This window comes from Mercenaria mercenaria, chromosome 8 (assembly GCF_021730395.1).
Source record: "Mercenaria mercenaria strain notata chromosome 8, MADL_Memer_1, whole genome shotgun sequence".
In the NCBI taxonomy this organism is placed as follows: domain Eukaryota; kingdom Metazoa; phylum Mollusca; class Bivalvia; order Venerida; family Veneridae; genus Mercenaria; species Mercenaria mercenaria.
In genome coordinates this window covers 73903550-73920942 of record NC_069368.1, presented here as the reverse complement: position 1 = coordinate 73920942, position 17393 = coordinate 73903550, and the positions used below count along the sequence as shown (strand labels likewise).

The 17393-nt window shown below is 36.3% G+C and overlaps 1 protein-coding gene across 1 annotated transcript in view; it reads right to left on the bottom strand.

Moving 5' to 3' along the window:
* Positions 1-1962: 1962 nt before the first annotated feature.
* Positions 1963-17393, bottom strand: part of LOC123566070 (chromatin assembly factor 1 subunit A-A-like) — a 33313-nt gene continuing 17882 nt past the window's right edge. The window contains exons 8-16 of the mRNA XM_045359902.2: positions 16320-16397; positions 14890-15021; positions 13239-13315; positions 12862-13039; positions 11448-11525; positions 9650-9757; positions 8516-8686; positions 6025-6160; positions 1963-5755 (exon numbers count right to left, since the gene is read on the bottom strand). Coding sequence (XP_045215837.2) covers positions 4656-5755; positions 6025-6160; positions 8516-8686; positions 9650-9757; positions 11448-11525; positions 12862-13039; positions 13239-13315; positions 14890-15021; positions 16320-16397 — 2058 coding nt within the window. The 3' untranslated portion in view covers positions 1963-4655. The remainder of the gene's footprint in view (positions 5756-6024; positions 6161-8515; positions 8687-9649; positions 9758-11447; positions 11526-12861; positions 13040-13238; positions 13316-14889; positions 15022-16319; positions 16398-17393) is intronic.

Genomic DNA, 17393 nt, shown 5'->3' with positions numbered 1-17393 from the left:
TCTCAAGCTATAGCCTTCAAATTTGGACCACTTGCATAGTTTTGTGTACCGAAATGAACTTTGACCTTAAGATTGACCTAGTGACCTACTTTCACATATCTGTAGCTACAGGCTTCAAATTTAGACCACATGAATAGGATTGTGTACCGAAACAAACTTTGACCTTGACATTGACCTGGTGACCTACTTTCACATTTTTGAAGGTACAGGCTTCAAATTTGGACCACATGCATAGATTTGTGTTCTGAAGTGAAAATTGACCTTGATTTTGACCTAGTGACCTACTTTCACATTTCTCAAGCTACAGCTTTAAAATTTGGACCGCTTGCATAGTTTTGTGTACCGAAATAAACTTTGACCTTAAGATTGACCTAGTGACCTACTTTCAAATTTCTCAAATTACAGTCTTCAAACTTGATGCACATGCATAGTTTTGTGTACAAAGAACTTTGTCCTTGAAATTGATCTAGTGACCTACTTTAGACCATTAGACATTTCTCAAACTACAGCTATCGAATTTAGACCACATGCACAGTGTTGTGTGCGGAAATGTGCTCGAATTTTTGCTAGACTGTTTTGAAAAAATTTAACCTTTAGGGAAGCAGTGGTCTAGTGGATAAGGTGTCGGCCTCTCAGTCCAGGGGTTGTGAGTTCAAGCCCCAATGGGGTCACGACCACTACTTCTCATATGACACCAGTACTGGTTTTTCCAGGAAGCAGACTAAGAGTGTTTCCAATAAGCTTGAAGCTTTCATCAAAATCCAGCTAGAACAAAATAGTATACTGTGTAATCATTAATATTCGTGGGGGATTAATTTTCATGGATTTCGTGGTTGAATCAATCCACAAAATTTAATCCCAACGAATAAGTAAAATTCCCATTCATTTCATATTCAAATTCACGAATTCGTATCCCCACGAAATTGACGTTTTGACAAAAACCACGAAATTAAATGATTCCACAGTAAACACCTCGCTCAAGTTTTCATAATGGGAGTTTATAGGAAAATCACAATTACGACAACATTTTTGCCAGTAGAATTTTTTCTTCAATGTAGATTTTGATGAAACTTCTGTCGTAATAAACATATGGCCTATAATATAGTGAAAAAAAAATGTATAGGTCCGTGTGCTTGTTTTTGAGATATTTGCCATATAAATGACGCAACACCATTACATCTGGTTTATCAAACATGCAGAAATACCTTAAACAACTTGTGAATTGTTTGACGTTATCCTTAATAATGGTGCTTTATGACCTATATTCAACTTAAAGATCAGGTGAGTGACTCGAGGGTCACTCTGACTCTTTTATTTTCAGAATTCATGGAGACAACTTTTTACATCAATCATTTCAACTTATTATAAAGGAAAACAAATGTCATTTTCATACTAGTTTTTAATATACAGTACAAATTATATTTAAACAGAAAGCAGACAATAATATAGTTATCCAGTTATTAAATCGTGAAAATAAATATAGATAAAGACATGCAAAAACAATGAGGAAACAAGAGCTGTCTCCATAGGATGACACATGCCCCCGATGGCACTTTGAATGAATAGTTATGGCCGATGTTAGAGTTTAGGATCTTTGACCTACGGAGCTGGGTCTTGCGCGCGACACGTCATCTTACTGTGCCACACATTCCTGCGTAGTTATTATAAAATCCATGCATGAATGACAAAGATATGGACTGGACATGCCCATCAATGCACTATCATGAAAAATGACCTTTAACGTCTAAGTGTGACCTTGACCTTTGAGCTATGGACCTGGGTCTTGCGTGCAACACGTCGTCTTACTGTGCTACACATTCAGCACAAGTTATTATGAAAATCCATCCATCTGAGACAAATAGTAATGTGACCGGACCACAGGCCCATCAATAGTGCACTATCCGTTTTAAATCTCCTTAAGTGGACCCCTTGCACCCTTTAGTAGGGCTGACGGACGACTTGGGTCTTGCGCATGACACGTCGTTATACTGTGGTACACATTCATGCCAAGTTATTTGAAAATCCATCCATTGATGACAAAGATATGGACCGGACACAAAAATGGCGGACAGACTGACAGACCGACAGACGGTTCAAAAACTATATGCCTCCCTTCGGGGGCATAAAAATATACGTCGTATTTTGTTATTTCATAATTCAAGATAAATAGTATTTTAAATCGTGATTATTGTTCTTCAAATTTTAAAATCAAAATATGTAAACCATTCAAAATGTAGCAAATTTCTCTTTCATCATGATCATTGCCATTTATACTTCAAACATATCACACATTTGTCTACTTACAGTGTAATACTATACAGTCTAACCCATTTCACTGAAAATAAGAAACCTGGATTTTTTTACAAAAATAAACGAGCTTAGCAAAACCTTACTTCAATAATTTCATTGAAAAAAAAAGCCCACATTCGGGTTTAAATAAGGTAAAAATTAACTCTGTCACAATGTCCTTTTTAACTTGCTTTCAAATAGTGATTACTAATATAATATGGAATCTTACTAGAATGTTCTACTAGGTCAATTTAGCAAGAACAAAATGACAATATAAGCTTAAAGTTTTAAAATGCAATGTACAGAAAAATACAGATATAAAGAATTATAAGATCCTTTTCAGGAAGAAACAGGAATATAGGAACCTTGCAAACTGGGTGACAGCTTACTATAATGTGAACACATCTTGCCAGTCACATAACAGATTTATGAAGACTCGCTCAGTTTTCTTTTAGAGTAACTTTAAAATCTTTTGTCAGATAATATGTAAACATAAGCAATATAGAAGATATTTTGTAGATGAAATGCTTTTTCAAAACTTAAAAACAATAATATATATTTCAAAAGTTGTGGTTTTTTACTAGTATTAGGTTTTAGAATAACAGTTGTATAGGTAAACATAGCATAAATATGTAATGCTCTCTTAAAACATAAATGGCTTTTTAGTGTTACTAGATATGACATTATGAATGCAGCCCTACATACCAGTCAGTTTATATATTTCCCGATCTTAAAGAGAATTCCTATAGTTTTTTTCCTTTCATAGAATTTTTTTTAATTCACATATATGATATGAAATTTTGTGCTGAAAACAATGAACAAATAAAAACAATAGGTCACCTGGCTCGTTTTTGTGAAAAATTGTTTTGAACACACCCACTGTTGCTGAAACTGCCAGTGATTTTTCAACATTTTCATAATTTTCTGCTTTTTTATAAATACCAACCAAAATATACATCAAGACAACACAATAAGGTTTTTTTCTTTTACAAATTTTATTATATACTTATTTAATATTATAGTCATATTTGTAATACTCTATCCTTACAATAATGGGTACAGATGAAAAAAAAATATTGTTTCATATTTACATTTGTGAACTTTTTTCAATGAAAAATACCCATAGTGAAGAATATTTTTTTAAATTTTGAAAAATCTCTTTCATAGAATTTTTTCCTGTTTTTCTTGTGTATAGATAATTGTATTGTGAACATAAAAATGGCTAAAAATGTATGGGTCACCAGGCTAAATTTTATGTTAAGACCGTTAGAATACAACACCTGTTAGGACGGAAAGTGGCGCGAACCTAGCCAAATTGATTACATGTATGTGTGCTAGAAGTTAAAAAAAGTCTTAAAAGTTCTTAATTCTTTCTATAATTGAATACTAAATAATCTGAAAGGTGATATTGTCTTATCAGTAGTAAGTCAATTATCTTACATTATATGAACAACACTGTCTTTGTACTAAAGTGCGATGTGAAAACACAACCACAAAAATAGCAAGATATCTGTCAGGCATGATACTTGTCAATACAACATAAACCAGTATTAACATTTGATTACTGATAAAATTTATCAAAAATGTTATTTCATTCAAGAAACCTCATATTTAAGATTGTCTGTAACATGTTTTAACAAATGTTGACTTAAGTTCAGTTTTCCATAGAAAGTGTCGGCTGCGCAGAAAGATGCGCATAAAAAACTATAGGAATTCCCTTTAAAGGGGAAATAATGCTTAACTGCAATTTGATTTCATATAAAAGCTATCATTAAGGCATTCAGAATGCTGAGAATCTTAAAAATCAGAAGATACTGGAAAAAAATTGCTGTAGTTTGAAATTTAAGAAAGTGTTTAACTATGGAAGAAGCCATTACAGTGTTCACAGTGCTGAGTTATTTACTTAGCCAGTACCCTCTAACTGGAAAAAATTCAATACTTTTTGGAGTTTAAAATCTTTCTAGAAAAGTAGATATATTATTTTACAAAGTCAAGGAAATACACCTAAAAAAATTAACATTTTGTTTTATGCTGTCATGGAAAACAAAACCACTTTGATCAAATATAGAATTAATAATTTTCTCAATTTCTAAGTTCACTATGAAAATTTGTTCCCTACCTTAAATGATTAAAGAAGACCCAGCAGGCAGAAGTTTACACTCAAATGTTGCCTTTCCCTTTAAATATTTTCTCCAAGTTTCAATACATTAAATTGTAGATTTATGTCAAATAAATATATGCTGTGTAATCATGCAAGGTGTAAGTTCTAACCTCCAGAAAAAGTAAACTGTAAGTTTCAGGCATTGAATAAGGAAGACGTTACTATATATCCATAAAAATTCTGACAACTGGTATTCTGAATAAGATCAATCAAGCACTATAATATCAACATCCATTGGTTGTTCTTTGACTTCAGATTCACTTTTTTCCTCAATTTTTCCTGCAGATTTAGGTTTCATCAATTCTGGTGAAGACAACATAGACTGAAGAACAGATTTTGTTCTCAATGCATTAGGTGTTTTTTTGCCCACACTTGTTTCAGGCGACACTTCTGACTGTTTCAGAGCATCGTCAAGCAATTTCATCCCCGATTTGTCAGATCCTTCCCCAGACGGCTTTGGGCTTCCACTAAGTTTAGTTGCAATGTTGTCAATACTCAACTTTGTACCAGGTGAAGGTTGGAAATTTGGGCTTGACAAGATTCCAATCAATTTTGGACTTCCACCATTTTTGTTCGATTTATTACCACCTGTTTTTCTAGCAGCTGGTGAAAACATATCCTTAATTCTTCTTTGATCAGCAGGTGCAGCCACTTTACCAGGGGTTAAAGTGCTGCTACCCTCTGGCTCTTTTTCTGTTACAGCTATAATTTCAGAGGTTTTACCGGTTTCTTTGATGACAGGCCCTAAAGCTTGAATCTGGGATGGGGACATTGGCTGTGCAAACTGCATGATGTTTGGGACTGCCCGACCAGTTGTTGATGCAGCACTAACGTCTTCAACCTTTGGAGTTGGAGCTTTATCTTGAGCCCAGGTTGGTTGTTTAATACACACATATTCCCAAGTGTTTGGTAACTTTATGTCTGTCATATCATACTGTTTCAGTATTTCATCTTTAACATACCAGCAAATTTTTTTATGATCAGATCTTTTCTCACGAACAGCAATTGAGGGTATCTTCATCTCTAACTGACGTTTAGAAATAGCAAACTCCTCCTGTCCCTCCATCTTACTTTCATTTAGTGATTTTGGTGTCTCTGTAACTTCAGGCTTCGGTGTTTCTGATTTTTCAGCCTTATCATCGACTTCCATACTAATGTCAAGTTTACTAGAATCTAATGTTGAGTTTGCTGGATCTTCTGTAGAAGCGGGGTTTGTCTTTTTCTTCCAGAACATTCTGAACTCCTTGATCAAGTTCTTTATTCCAACAGGGTTTCCATGGACAAGTCTGATAAGGTCCTGCATAGCTGGAAAAAATAAATAAAAACCTTTAAAGGTGTTTTCATCTCATTAGACATAAAGACTATAACATGTCCTACTTACTAGAAACACAGGTAAAAAGCAAGTAGCAAGCCTTTTCATGTCACAACAAATTCAAATTAAGTATGTCAAGAAACAATCTAGACCAGTCATTGGAAGTCAGAATTAGTCTACAAATTTATACTTCCTGTTATCACAACTGTAATAGTTTTGTATTTCCATCTTATCAAATGTCAACTCAAACTGCTAATCTTACCTTCTTCCGGGACAGATTTTCTCTGACTGTTCTTCCTTTCATCAGTTTTCTCAGACTTAGAGCTAGAACTGTCTACCTCACTGGACCGTGTTCCAGTAAAACTTGTTCCTATTGGTCCTTCACTTAGACAAACAGCCTACAATATAAATTTAATGAATGACCGCAATGAAATGCCTTTTCTTTTAAACTTCTGCATACAATATCCAGCTTTTTCCCCCCATAGAAACACTCCTCCCAAAACATAAACAAGGGAGCCATAGCAGCCTAAGTCGCTCACCTGAAACTGACTGTTTGACCATTAATGCAATTACGAGACACTGAATCACTTAATAAATACAACCTTGTTTAGTATACAAACACAACACAGGTCAAGTGCCAACATTAGGACAACTTTGAGCAAGGACCTTACCATGATGCTACAGACCAAATTTAATTAAGATCCGCTGAAAAAAGTCACTTAAGGATATTTCTATTTTTTGCTTTAGTGTGCCCTTAAAGGGGCCAGATGCCCCTCATTTGAGGAAATTTGAACAGAGACTTTATTTTCCATTTTAGATAAACAATTTTCAATCTTTATGAAGTCTTTGGAAAGTAAAAAGATATAATTGTTTTTCTTTTATATGATCTTTCATAAATACATTATATCATAGTAAATCATAAGAGTTAAATGCTAAAATTCTCTTTGAAGCAATGTCCTTCTTAAAATTGTGTATTTTAAAAGATATATCAGGATAGACAGATGTACAGACAATGATAAATATAACTATCTATGCAAAAAGCTTGAAGGGCATAATAAAACAAGAGCTGTCGGGAGGACAGCAACGCTGGCCTATTCAGCAGCCTTGTCAATTGAACAAGGCAGTCTGAAAGACAGCTAAATCCCCTGCCACTGCTATGGATAGTGAAAAGGTAAATCTTTGACCTTTATCTGTGACCTTGACCTTAAACTGACATGGCTGACTCATGAATTCTGCACAATGTCTTGATGAGGTGATCATTTGACCCAAGTTTCATGAAAATCCTTCAAGGGGTTTAGGAGATACAGAGCTGAAACCTTTGACCTTCAGTTGTGACCTTGACCTTGAGTTGACATGGCTGACTCATGAGTTCTTGATGAGGTGATCATTTGACCTAAGTTTGATGAAAATCCTTCAAGGGGTTAAGGAGATACAGAGTGGACACCAAAATGGAAGGCTCAAACCTTCGACTCTTAGTTGTGACCTTGACCTTGCATGGTTGACTCATAATTTCTGCACATCGTTCTGATGAGGTAATCATTTGACCCAAGTTTTATAAAATTCCTTCAAGGGGTTTAGGAGATATAGAGCGGACACGAAATGGAAGGCTCAAACCTTTGACCTTCAGTTGTGACCTTGACCTTGAGCTGACAAGGCTGACTTATAAGTTCTGCACATGCTTGATGAGGCGATCGTTTGACCCAAGTTTCATGAAAATCCTTCAAGGGTTTTGGAGAAGAGCGGTCACAAAATGGAAGGTTCAAACCTTTGGCCCTAAGTTGTGACCTTGACCTTGAGCCGGCATGCTGACTCATGAGTTCTGCACATCGTCTTGATGAGGTGATCATTTGACCCAAGTTTTATAAAATTCCTTCAAGGGTTTAAGAGATATAGAGCGGACACAAAATGGAAGGCTCAAACCTTTGACCTTGACCTTGAGCTGGCATGGCTGATTCATGGGTTCTGCACATTGTCTTGATGAGGTGATCATTTGACCCAAGTTTTATAAAATTCCTTCAAGGGGTTTAGGAGATATAGAGCGGACACAAATTGGAAGGCTCAAACCTTTGACCTTGAGTTTTGACTTTGACCTTGAGCCGACAAGCTGACTCATGGGTTCTGCACATCGTCTTGATGAGGTGATTATTTGACCCAAGTTTCATGAAAATCCTTCAAGGGGTTTAGGAGATATGGACCGGACACGATTTTGTTACGGACGGAAGGACGCAGACCATTCCTATAATCCCTCCGCCACTGCGGGGGATTAATAAACTTCAAAGGACGATCAAAAATGGAAACAACAAAAAACTAGAGTCGTTTTAGACAAAAGCGCATGTCTCCCCCACAACTGTCTAATCATCTGTATAGTAGTATATAAGTCAACCATGCACAAAGACCTCAACTGCCTAATCATCTGACATGATTAAATCTTGGGGACATAAAGGACCCATATACTATTATTCACATTAGTAGTATATGGATCCTATATGTGCCAAAGACCTGAGCGATTTTCAGTAATTCAAGGGCCATAATTCCAAAGTGCCTGGGCCAATTTGGCTAGTAACTGAACTTGGTCGAGGACTTACTGGCAAATAAATTTTGTTCAAGTTTGGTGAAGATCGGATGAGAAATGTTCGACTTAGAGTGCGGACAAGATTTGTGACAGAGGGACAGACAGACAGCAGTAAATCAATATGTCTCCCACCACACAGTGGTGTGGGAGACATAATTAACAAGAGGGTTAATACCAGTACCTTATATGTAAGTAATGTTTCCAATTGTTTAGCAGCAATAGTGGTGGTCTCGTCATTCTCCCAGGCACATCCAATAGCCAGCATCTTGAGAGGTTTTGCCTGACGCTTCAGTTCACTTTCCCATGCTGCCTGACGAACTTTCTGCAGATCTTGTTTACTTGCAGCATCAACCTACAGTATATGACAACACACTGAAATACCCTATCAACCCTATCTTAGCAATCTTAAAATATCTCCCATGTTTTTTTAAAATGTACGGTTTTGCAGCGAGTCTAATCAGTTCATACAGAGTTAACCGAACAAAATGACAGGACTTTTCGCCTTTTCTCAGGAAGTACTCAGGTGAGCTTTAAAAAATAGAACATTTCAATTACTGGATCACATCACTCTAAAACATTTTCTGTGATACAAACTCTTAAACATCTTACTTTATACCATGTTGATCATTGCAAAATCAGCACTTCCATTTTGAAGAAACTATTTTTTATCATCTTTCGTAACTGCATGGAGGTATTTCAAACTTAAAGGCTATTTCTAAGAATTTCCCAGACTTCCATGACAAAAGTGATACTTTTCAAATTCCATGATTTTTCTTTGTGAAAAACTTGTTTTCCATGCATTTTCCTGCTCTGCACGGCACATAGTCTGTACTTTTACTGAAGATACTTCACTAAAATGCATAAAAAAAATCTTCAACAACACTTTAGTACATTTCTGGGTTCATTTCTCATTCTTCAAAATAAGGCACTTTTACTCAATGCTGGAGGAGGTAATAAAATAAAGACCACCTAAAATGAATATTATGCTTTAGCTTCAAGTCCCAGACAACCACACTGCATAAAACAATACTTTACTAGGTCAAATATGATGACTTAGAGAAACATAAAAGTCAACATTAAGGTCACCTCAAAGCAATACTTAATACTTTCCACCCCATCAAAGAAATATCTGTGTTGTAACTGTTACCTGTTAGCATCAGTCCTTGCTGACCACACAACTATCCAACATCCGCTTAGACATTCATTACTTACACTCAACATCATTGTCCCCAACTCTCTCAATTCAAGAGATATCCAGTTGTTAATATCTAGATTCTCATCAACCCCTCTCCACTATCAATATTTTAAAGTTTACCTCATCATCTTCATCGACTCCCTCCCCATCAGAGAGATATCCGTGAGGTACCATCCAATCATCAGCATCTGCATCATCTTCCTCTACCTTTTCACCCTCTTCTTCTTCCTGTTTAATATTTGTATATAAACCATTCAGAACATGTTCACAGCTTGAAACATGAAAACTTACCCTTTGAAGATTTTACCTCACAGTTAATAATTCAACCCTACTTAACCCTTAGCTGGCTGGCGGCAAGTCATTTTTCCTTTCGACCAGTGCAGACCAAGATCAGCCTGCATGTCCATGCAGTCTGCTTATGGTCTGCACTGTTCGCTATTCAGTCAGTAAATTTTCAATGAACACCCCTTCAAATAATGATGGTATTGCCCAAATGAATGATGGACTAGCCCATTTTAGAAATTTAGCAGGGTAAAGGTTAAAGAGGTGTGTTAAAGGATTTTTTCTCAACAGATAAAATATATGACTGAAAAGATTCAGTATTTAAAGTTACCAAAAAAAAAATTCAGTTACTACAAAAATCAACACCCGGACATTAACAAAATTTTTACATTAATTACAGATGTTTCAGCCCTATGCCTTTTTCAAGCTATACATGTAAATCTGAGTTACAAAATATCAAAATGACAGAACATTAAATGGCCAGTTCATACATGTGATAAAAACGTATCATATTGTCAACAAATTTAAACAAAACTAGTAAAAAAAAACTCCAGCAAACCCTTTGAAGTTGTAATCAAAATGATGTCAACACTGTATGACATATAACCATAAACAAGAGCACCGCCTTGCGGGTGCAGACACTCATCTGATTTTTTTGTCTCTGTATAATAGAAATATTGACCTACCCATGATTTTCTATGTCCAAAAGAGGCCATGCAAAAAGCAATGCAGAGTTACAGTACGGTACTTGCTGTGCAGTGTCAGCTTTTAATGGTGAATAACTGCTCCAAGTTTAAAGTAATAGCTTTGACCGTAAAGGAGAAAAGTTGACCTTAACACAAAACTTTTACAGAAATCTGATATTTGTCAGCTTTCGATGGTGAAAAAGGTTGCAAGTTTTAAAGCAATAGCTTTGATAGTTTAGGAGAAAAGTTGACCTAAACATAAAACTTAACCAAGAAATCTGATTTTCTAAGTCCAAAAGGGGCCATAATTCTTGCAAAAAGCAGGATGGAGTAATGTTTCTTGCTGTACACAGTCAGCATTTAATGGTTAACAAGTGTTGCAAGTTTCAAAGCAATAGCTTTAATAGTTTAGGAGAAAAGCTGACCTAAACATAAAACTTAACCAGGCAACGCCGACGCCGATCAAGTAATGACAATAACTCATTTTTTTCTCAAAAAATCAGATGAGCTAAAAAATGTTTGTGACCTTGACCTTGAGACACCATGGCTGACTCATGGGTTCTGCACATCGTCTTGATGAGGTGATCACTTGATCCAAGTTTCATGATTATCCTTCAAGGGGTTTAGGAGATTCAGTGCAGACACAAAATGGAAGGCTCAAACCTTTGACCTAGAGTTGTGACCTTGACCTTGAGCCGACATGGCCGACTCATAGGTTCTGCACATTGTCTTGATGCGGTGATCATTTGGCCCAAGTTTCATGAAAATCCTTCAAGGGGTTTAGGAGATACAGAGCTGACACAAAATTTTATGGAAGGACAGAAGACGGAAGGACGGACTGAGACCATTCCTATAACCCCCTACCACTCATGGCGGGGGATTAAAAATGTACTCCCTTTTCTAGACAAAGGTTTGACTATAAAATATTGTTATAAAAGATAGTAACAGACCTCATCTGAGGAGACTGATTCCCCAGGTTCTTCTTCTTCCCATTCATCATCAGAGTCCACCTCGTAATCAAACAGATTCTGAAACACAAAGTGTACTGATACTCAAGAAAAATTTAACATATAAAATAAACAAGAGCTGTCTGTAAGACAGCCAGTGCTCGACTATTCGAATCGTTGTCCCAGAAGCAGGAATATTACTCTAAATGTTAAAATATCAATAGAGTTTCAATCCAGTATCTGCATTAGTTCTGGCGATAGTAACTTTCATGCAAAACTTTAACCAGAAGTTTTAAGTTCAAAAGGGTCATGATTTGGCCAAAATGCATGTCAGAGTTATGGGACTTGATGCAATCAACTGGTTTTATAACCCCGAAGATACATGTGAAGTTTCAATTTAATATCTGCATTTGTTTTGCAGATAGTAACTTGCACGCTAAACTTTAACCAGAATTTTCTAAGTCCAAAAGGAGGCATAGTATGCCCAAAATACATGTCAGAGTTATGGGACTTGACCCAGTGAGGTTGGTAATTGATCTAGAAAAAGAAAAAATAAGTTTCAAATCTATATGCCTTTAAGTAATAGCTATATTTACTTGCAAGCAAAACTTTAACCAGGATTTTCTAAGTCCAAAAGGGGGAATAATTTGGCCAAAATGCATGTCAGAGTTATGGGACTTGATGCTATAAACTAGTTTTATAACCCTTGGGTGGATTTGGCTAGTTATCGAACTTGGCTGTCTTATGGCCAAACGCATTCTGTTCAAGTTTAGTGAAGATCGGATGAGAAATGTTGGATTTAGAGAGCGGACAAGAGTAAAAAGGCGGATTTGTCGGTAATTCAAGGGCCGTAACTCCAAAATGCCTGGACCGATTTGGCTAGTTATCATCCCTGGCCAAGGTCTCATGGTCAAACACATTTTGTTCAAGTTTGCTGAAGATCGGATGAGAAATGTTCGACTTCGAGTGCGGCAAGAGTAAAACTGCCAATTTTTCGATAATTCAAGGGCCTTAACTCCAAAATGCCTGGACCGATTTGGCTAGTTATCAAACTTGGCCCAGGTCTCATGGTCAAACACATACTGTTCAAGTTTATTGATATTGGATGAGAAATGTTTGAATTAGAGTGCGGACAAGAGCAAAAAGGCCGATTTTTGGTAATTCAAGGGCCATAACTCCAAGACGCCTGGACCGATTTGGCTAGTTATCGAACTTGGCCGAGCACATTTTGTTCAAGTTTGGTGAGAAATGTTCGACTTAGAGTGCGGACAAGCTTTGTTACAGACACACACACAGACTGGAGTAAATCAATATGCCTCCCATACCACCGTGTGGTGGGAGACATAATTATAAGGAGAAATATGTGGTCTTTTCTTTTCTTTATTGTTCTATGTTATAACAAAATACTTTCAATTACCTCATCTTGTTTGAAGGGGTTTCTTCCTGTGAGGAGTTTGCTACGCTTCCTCCAAGTTCCATAGTATGGTGGTCTTGTGTTTTCATGGAAATACAGAAACTTCACATGGTGGGTAACTTTCTCAATTGTTTCTTTCTCATGAGACAGCAACTCCACATCATCATCTTCATCCAGTTCTCTGTAGTACATATATTTTCAAGCTATTACAATGTTGAATATCACTGGTAAAGTTTGATTACTTTGTGAAACCAATTAATTTCAACTTGGCAAGACTCAAAATTACTTCATTTGTTCCCGTAGTCCGTTTGTTTCGAACAGCTATGGTTAAGGCAAATTTCTAACAATACTGTCCAGTGTACATGTGTGAAATTGCTTACCTTGGCCAAGTTTTTGCAGAATGCCCAGGTGTAAAGGATGATGACTTTATTCTCTCCAAATACAAATGGTCACATTCCTGAAAAATATCATCTTTTCATTTTCATTTAGGAAATAAACAAGCAAATTTGATGAATTGGAATCCCCCGCCGAAAGGGTCAGAGTTGAGGAACAGCAAAAAAATATATCCAGCAAAAAGTTAAGAATGTTACCAAGAAGCAAATAATTTCATTAGTCAAAATCAAATTAAAAGAAAATGAATGGTTTGTTTGGGTGGGGCTGGGGGGGGGGGGGGGGGGGGGGGGGGGTGAGGATACAACAGTTTACATGTTGATTATACATATTGATAGAAAATGAAAAATGAAACAAAAAAAACAACAAAAAAATGGTGGGGGGGGGGGGGGGGGGGGACCAAGGTAAGGTGGTGACCAGGTGTAGGTACACAACATCACATGTTTATAATAAATGTTCATGGAAAAGAATGAAAGAAGTTTAATGAAATTCTTCCAATTGGTTGGTTTGTTATGTACAGATCTGTGGATTTTTAAACAATTAAAGGGCAATAACTATATGGAAAATTGACCAATCGAAAAAAACCTTGAAGGGCATCGTCGCAGTATCTTGGTTCATGTCTGTTTCAAGTTTGATGAAATTCTACCAGCTAGTTACTGAGAAATGGCTGCAGATGGACATTTTTCATTACATCAAGGGCAATAACTCTGACGGAAATTGACCTATCAAAAAAAAAAACTTGACGGGCATCAGCACAGTATCTTGGTTCATGTCTATTTCGAATTGATGAAATTCTACCTGTTAGTTACTGAGAAATAGCTGCAGACGGACATTTTTTATTAAATCAAGGGCAATAACTCTGAGGGAAATTGACCAATCAAAAAAAAAAACTTGACGGGCATCACCGCAGTATGTTGGTTCATGTTTATTTCAAGTTTCATGAAATTCTACCAAGTAGTTACTGAGAAATGGCTGCGGACGGACACAACGCCATTTCAATACCCCCCTCCCGATTTCATTGACGGGGGATAATAAATCTGACTTTTTATTATTACCTTTATGTTATTGTATCAAGTTTCCACTGTTCGAACTGCATCAATTTCTTGACATCTCATTTTCTTAAATGACCCAACGGCTCAAGCGTTTACTTTTTTTCCAGCCTTACAAAATATTCCTCATTTCATCATTCTTATTTTTGTAAATTACAGATACCAACGATAAAATCTTCAAGTTATTGGTATCTACATGCATGTTTTGTTGGTATGATTGTTATATTTCCATAGAATTTCAGTTGTATACAGTGGTCAGCCTTAATTTGGTATCTACATGTAACTTGAACTCTGCAAGTAACAACTTCTCCACACGAATCAATGACTTGGACATATTGTAAGACACTGATTGCCTGATGGCAGAATGCTGGACTATTAATATAATAAGCGTGGTTAGGGCCAACACAAATGAGCCATTGATGCTTCAGCAAGCTGTGTTTCAACGTGTATTATTATCTCTTGTCAATAAAATCTGCCATCATGTGAAAAACAATTGTAGCATCTAGATTAATGGTCATTTGTCTCCCAGAAGATTCAATCAAATGGATAGATGGCAAGTTCATTAAGGTGTGTTTAACAAACTGACAGTTACCTGTTTACCAAATTCTTCATCAAAACTGACTCTAGCTTCAGTAGACAGTGGGTTTCCTCTACGTTCTGGGGCCAACTTCATATTTAGTTTCAACTCAAAGGGCATGAACAATCCATTTTTCAACTCTTTTGGCTGCAATGAATGAACACTTTTTGTCTTACAATATATCTTAGACAGGTTTCTTTTCTTCAAGTAAATCCAGGCTACATTGAAATACCTTTTGTTCCAAGTTTACACTAATTTTCTCAATTATCTAAACATAACAAAACGCTGTGACATTTCTTTTGGTTACGTATATGTATGCAAACACACATGATTCTTGCAAAACATTCACAATGACACATATTTTTAAAGATATTTAATTTACATGTTTGATGTTAACTGTGCTCAATGACTTTTTTTCTGGAACTCCAACCAGTACCTGGTGGTAAATGACTGTAAAAAACAAGATCTAAACTTCCTTGCCAGCATACAATCCAGCAATATTCAGAGCTAGGAACCTACTCCGCTGGCAGCATTCTCATCATTCTAATTAACAACAAGAGCTGTCGGAGGACAGCAATGCTCGACTATTTAACAGCCTTGTCGCTTGAATGAATAAGAAAGTCGAAAAAGGGGCATAATTTAGTAAAAAAGTAAAATAGGGTTATGGAACCTGCATAGTGCTTATCAGCTCATGACAGTGGACAAGTGTATGAAGTTTCAATCCATTCCCATTAGTGGGTACTGAGATACCAGCTTACATATAAGAATTTAACCCAAAAACTCCTAAGTTGAAAAAGGGGCATAATTTTGTAAAATGCAAAGTTGAGTTATTGACCCTTTGCACTGCATGTCATATCATGACAGTGAACAAGTGTGTGAAGTTTCAATCCTTTCCCATTAGTGGATATTGAGATACCAGCTTACATACAAAAACTTAACCAAAAATTTCTATGTTGAAAAAGGGGCATAATTTTGTAAAAAAGCAAAATAAAGTTATGGGACCTGCTTTGTGCATGTCAGATCATGACAGTGAACAAGTGTGTGAAGTTTCAATCCATTCCCATTAGTGAGTACTGAGATACCAGCTTACATACAAAACCTTAACCAAAAATTTCTAAGTCAAAAAAGGGGCATAATTTTGTAAAAAAGCAAAACAGAGTTATGGAACCTGTGCAATGTAAGTCAGTTTATCACAGTGAATAAGTGTGTGTGAAGTTTCAATCCATTCCAACAAGTGGTTGCTGAGATACCAGCTTACATACAAAAACTTAACCAAATCGGGACGCGGACGCCGACGCATGGGCGAGTCCAATAGCTCTACTATTCTATGAATAGTCGAGCTAAAAATCAATTCCTGTTTACTTTACAAGTTTTTCGATGCCAGTAAGCCTTACACCTAAACACTACAATATATGTATTTAAAAATCAGTATTAAATAAACTTACTTTTGGAGGAGAAACAACTGGATCTTTCTTGATGAAAAAACCCTTGAACATTTCTTTCTTTTTTTCTTCCTTTCTTTGCTAAAATGGGAACAAAATGGCATAGGTCACACCTAGCATTGAAAATCAAGGTGATCGGTAACACCGAAACTACTGTAGCCACATGGAACTTTTCAGTCACAGAGGTTGTGTTAAGGAGAAATGTGGTCAGCAAGAGTTGTGATTCATTAACACTGCACTCCCTCTAACTGATCTCTATGAATATGTAAAGTATCAAATCAATTCCTTACATAGTATTCTTGTTATGCCCCATACAAGGATTTCAAAACAAGCGGGCCAAGATGGCCCTAGGTCGCTCACCTGAGAAACACATCATAACAGTGTAAACATGTTTGACCTAGTAATTTCATGGAAACAAATATTCTGGCCATTTTCATTAGGACTGGACCAAAAATGTGGTCTCTTGAGTTTAAACAAGTATTTTACTTGATATGACCTGGTGACCTAGTTTCTGATCCCAAATGACCCATATTCGGACTCTAACTAGATTTCACCAAGGCAATCATTCCGACCAAATTTCATGAAGATCAACTGAAAAGTACAGCCTCTATCTCATACACAAGGTTTTTCTTTTATTTGACCTAGTGACCTAGTTTTTGACCCCCAGATGACCCATATTCAAACTCAACCTAGATTTCATCATGGCAATCATTCTGACCAAATTTCATGAAGATCAATTGAAAAGTACAGCCTCTATCTCATACACAAGGATTTTCTTTGATCTGACCTAGTGACCTATTTTTTGATCCCAGATGACCCATATTCAAAACTGACCTAGATTTCACCAAGGCATTCATTCTGACTTAATTTCATGAAGATCAATTGAAAAATACAGCCTCTATCGCATACACAAGGTTTTTCTTTGATTTGACCTAGTGACCTAGTTTTTGACCCCAGATGACCCATATTTGAACTCAACCTAGATTTTATCAAGGCAATCCTTCTGACCAAATTTCATGAAGATCAATTGAAAAATACAGCCTCTATCTCATACACATTTTTTTCCTTTGATTTGAC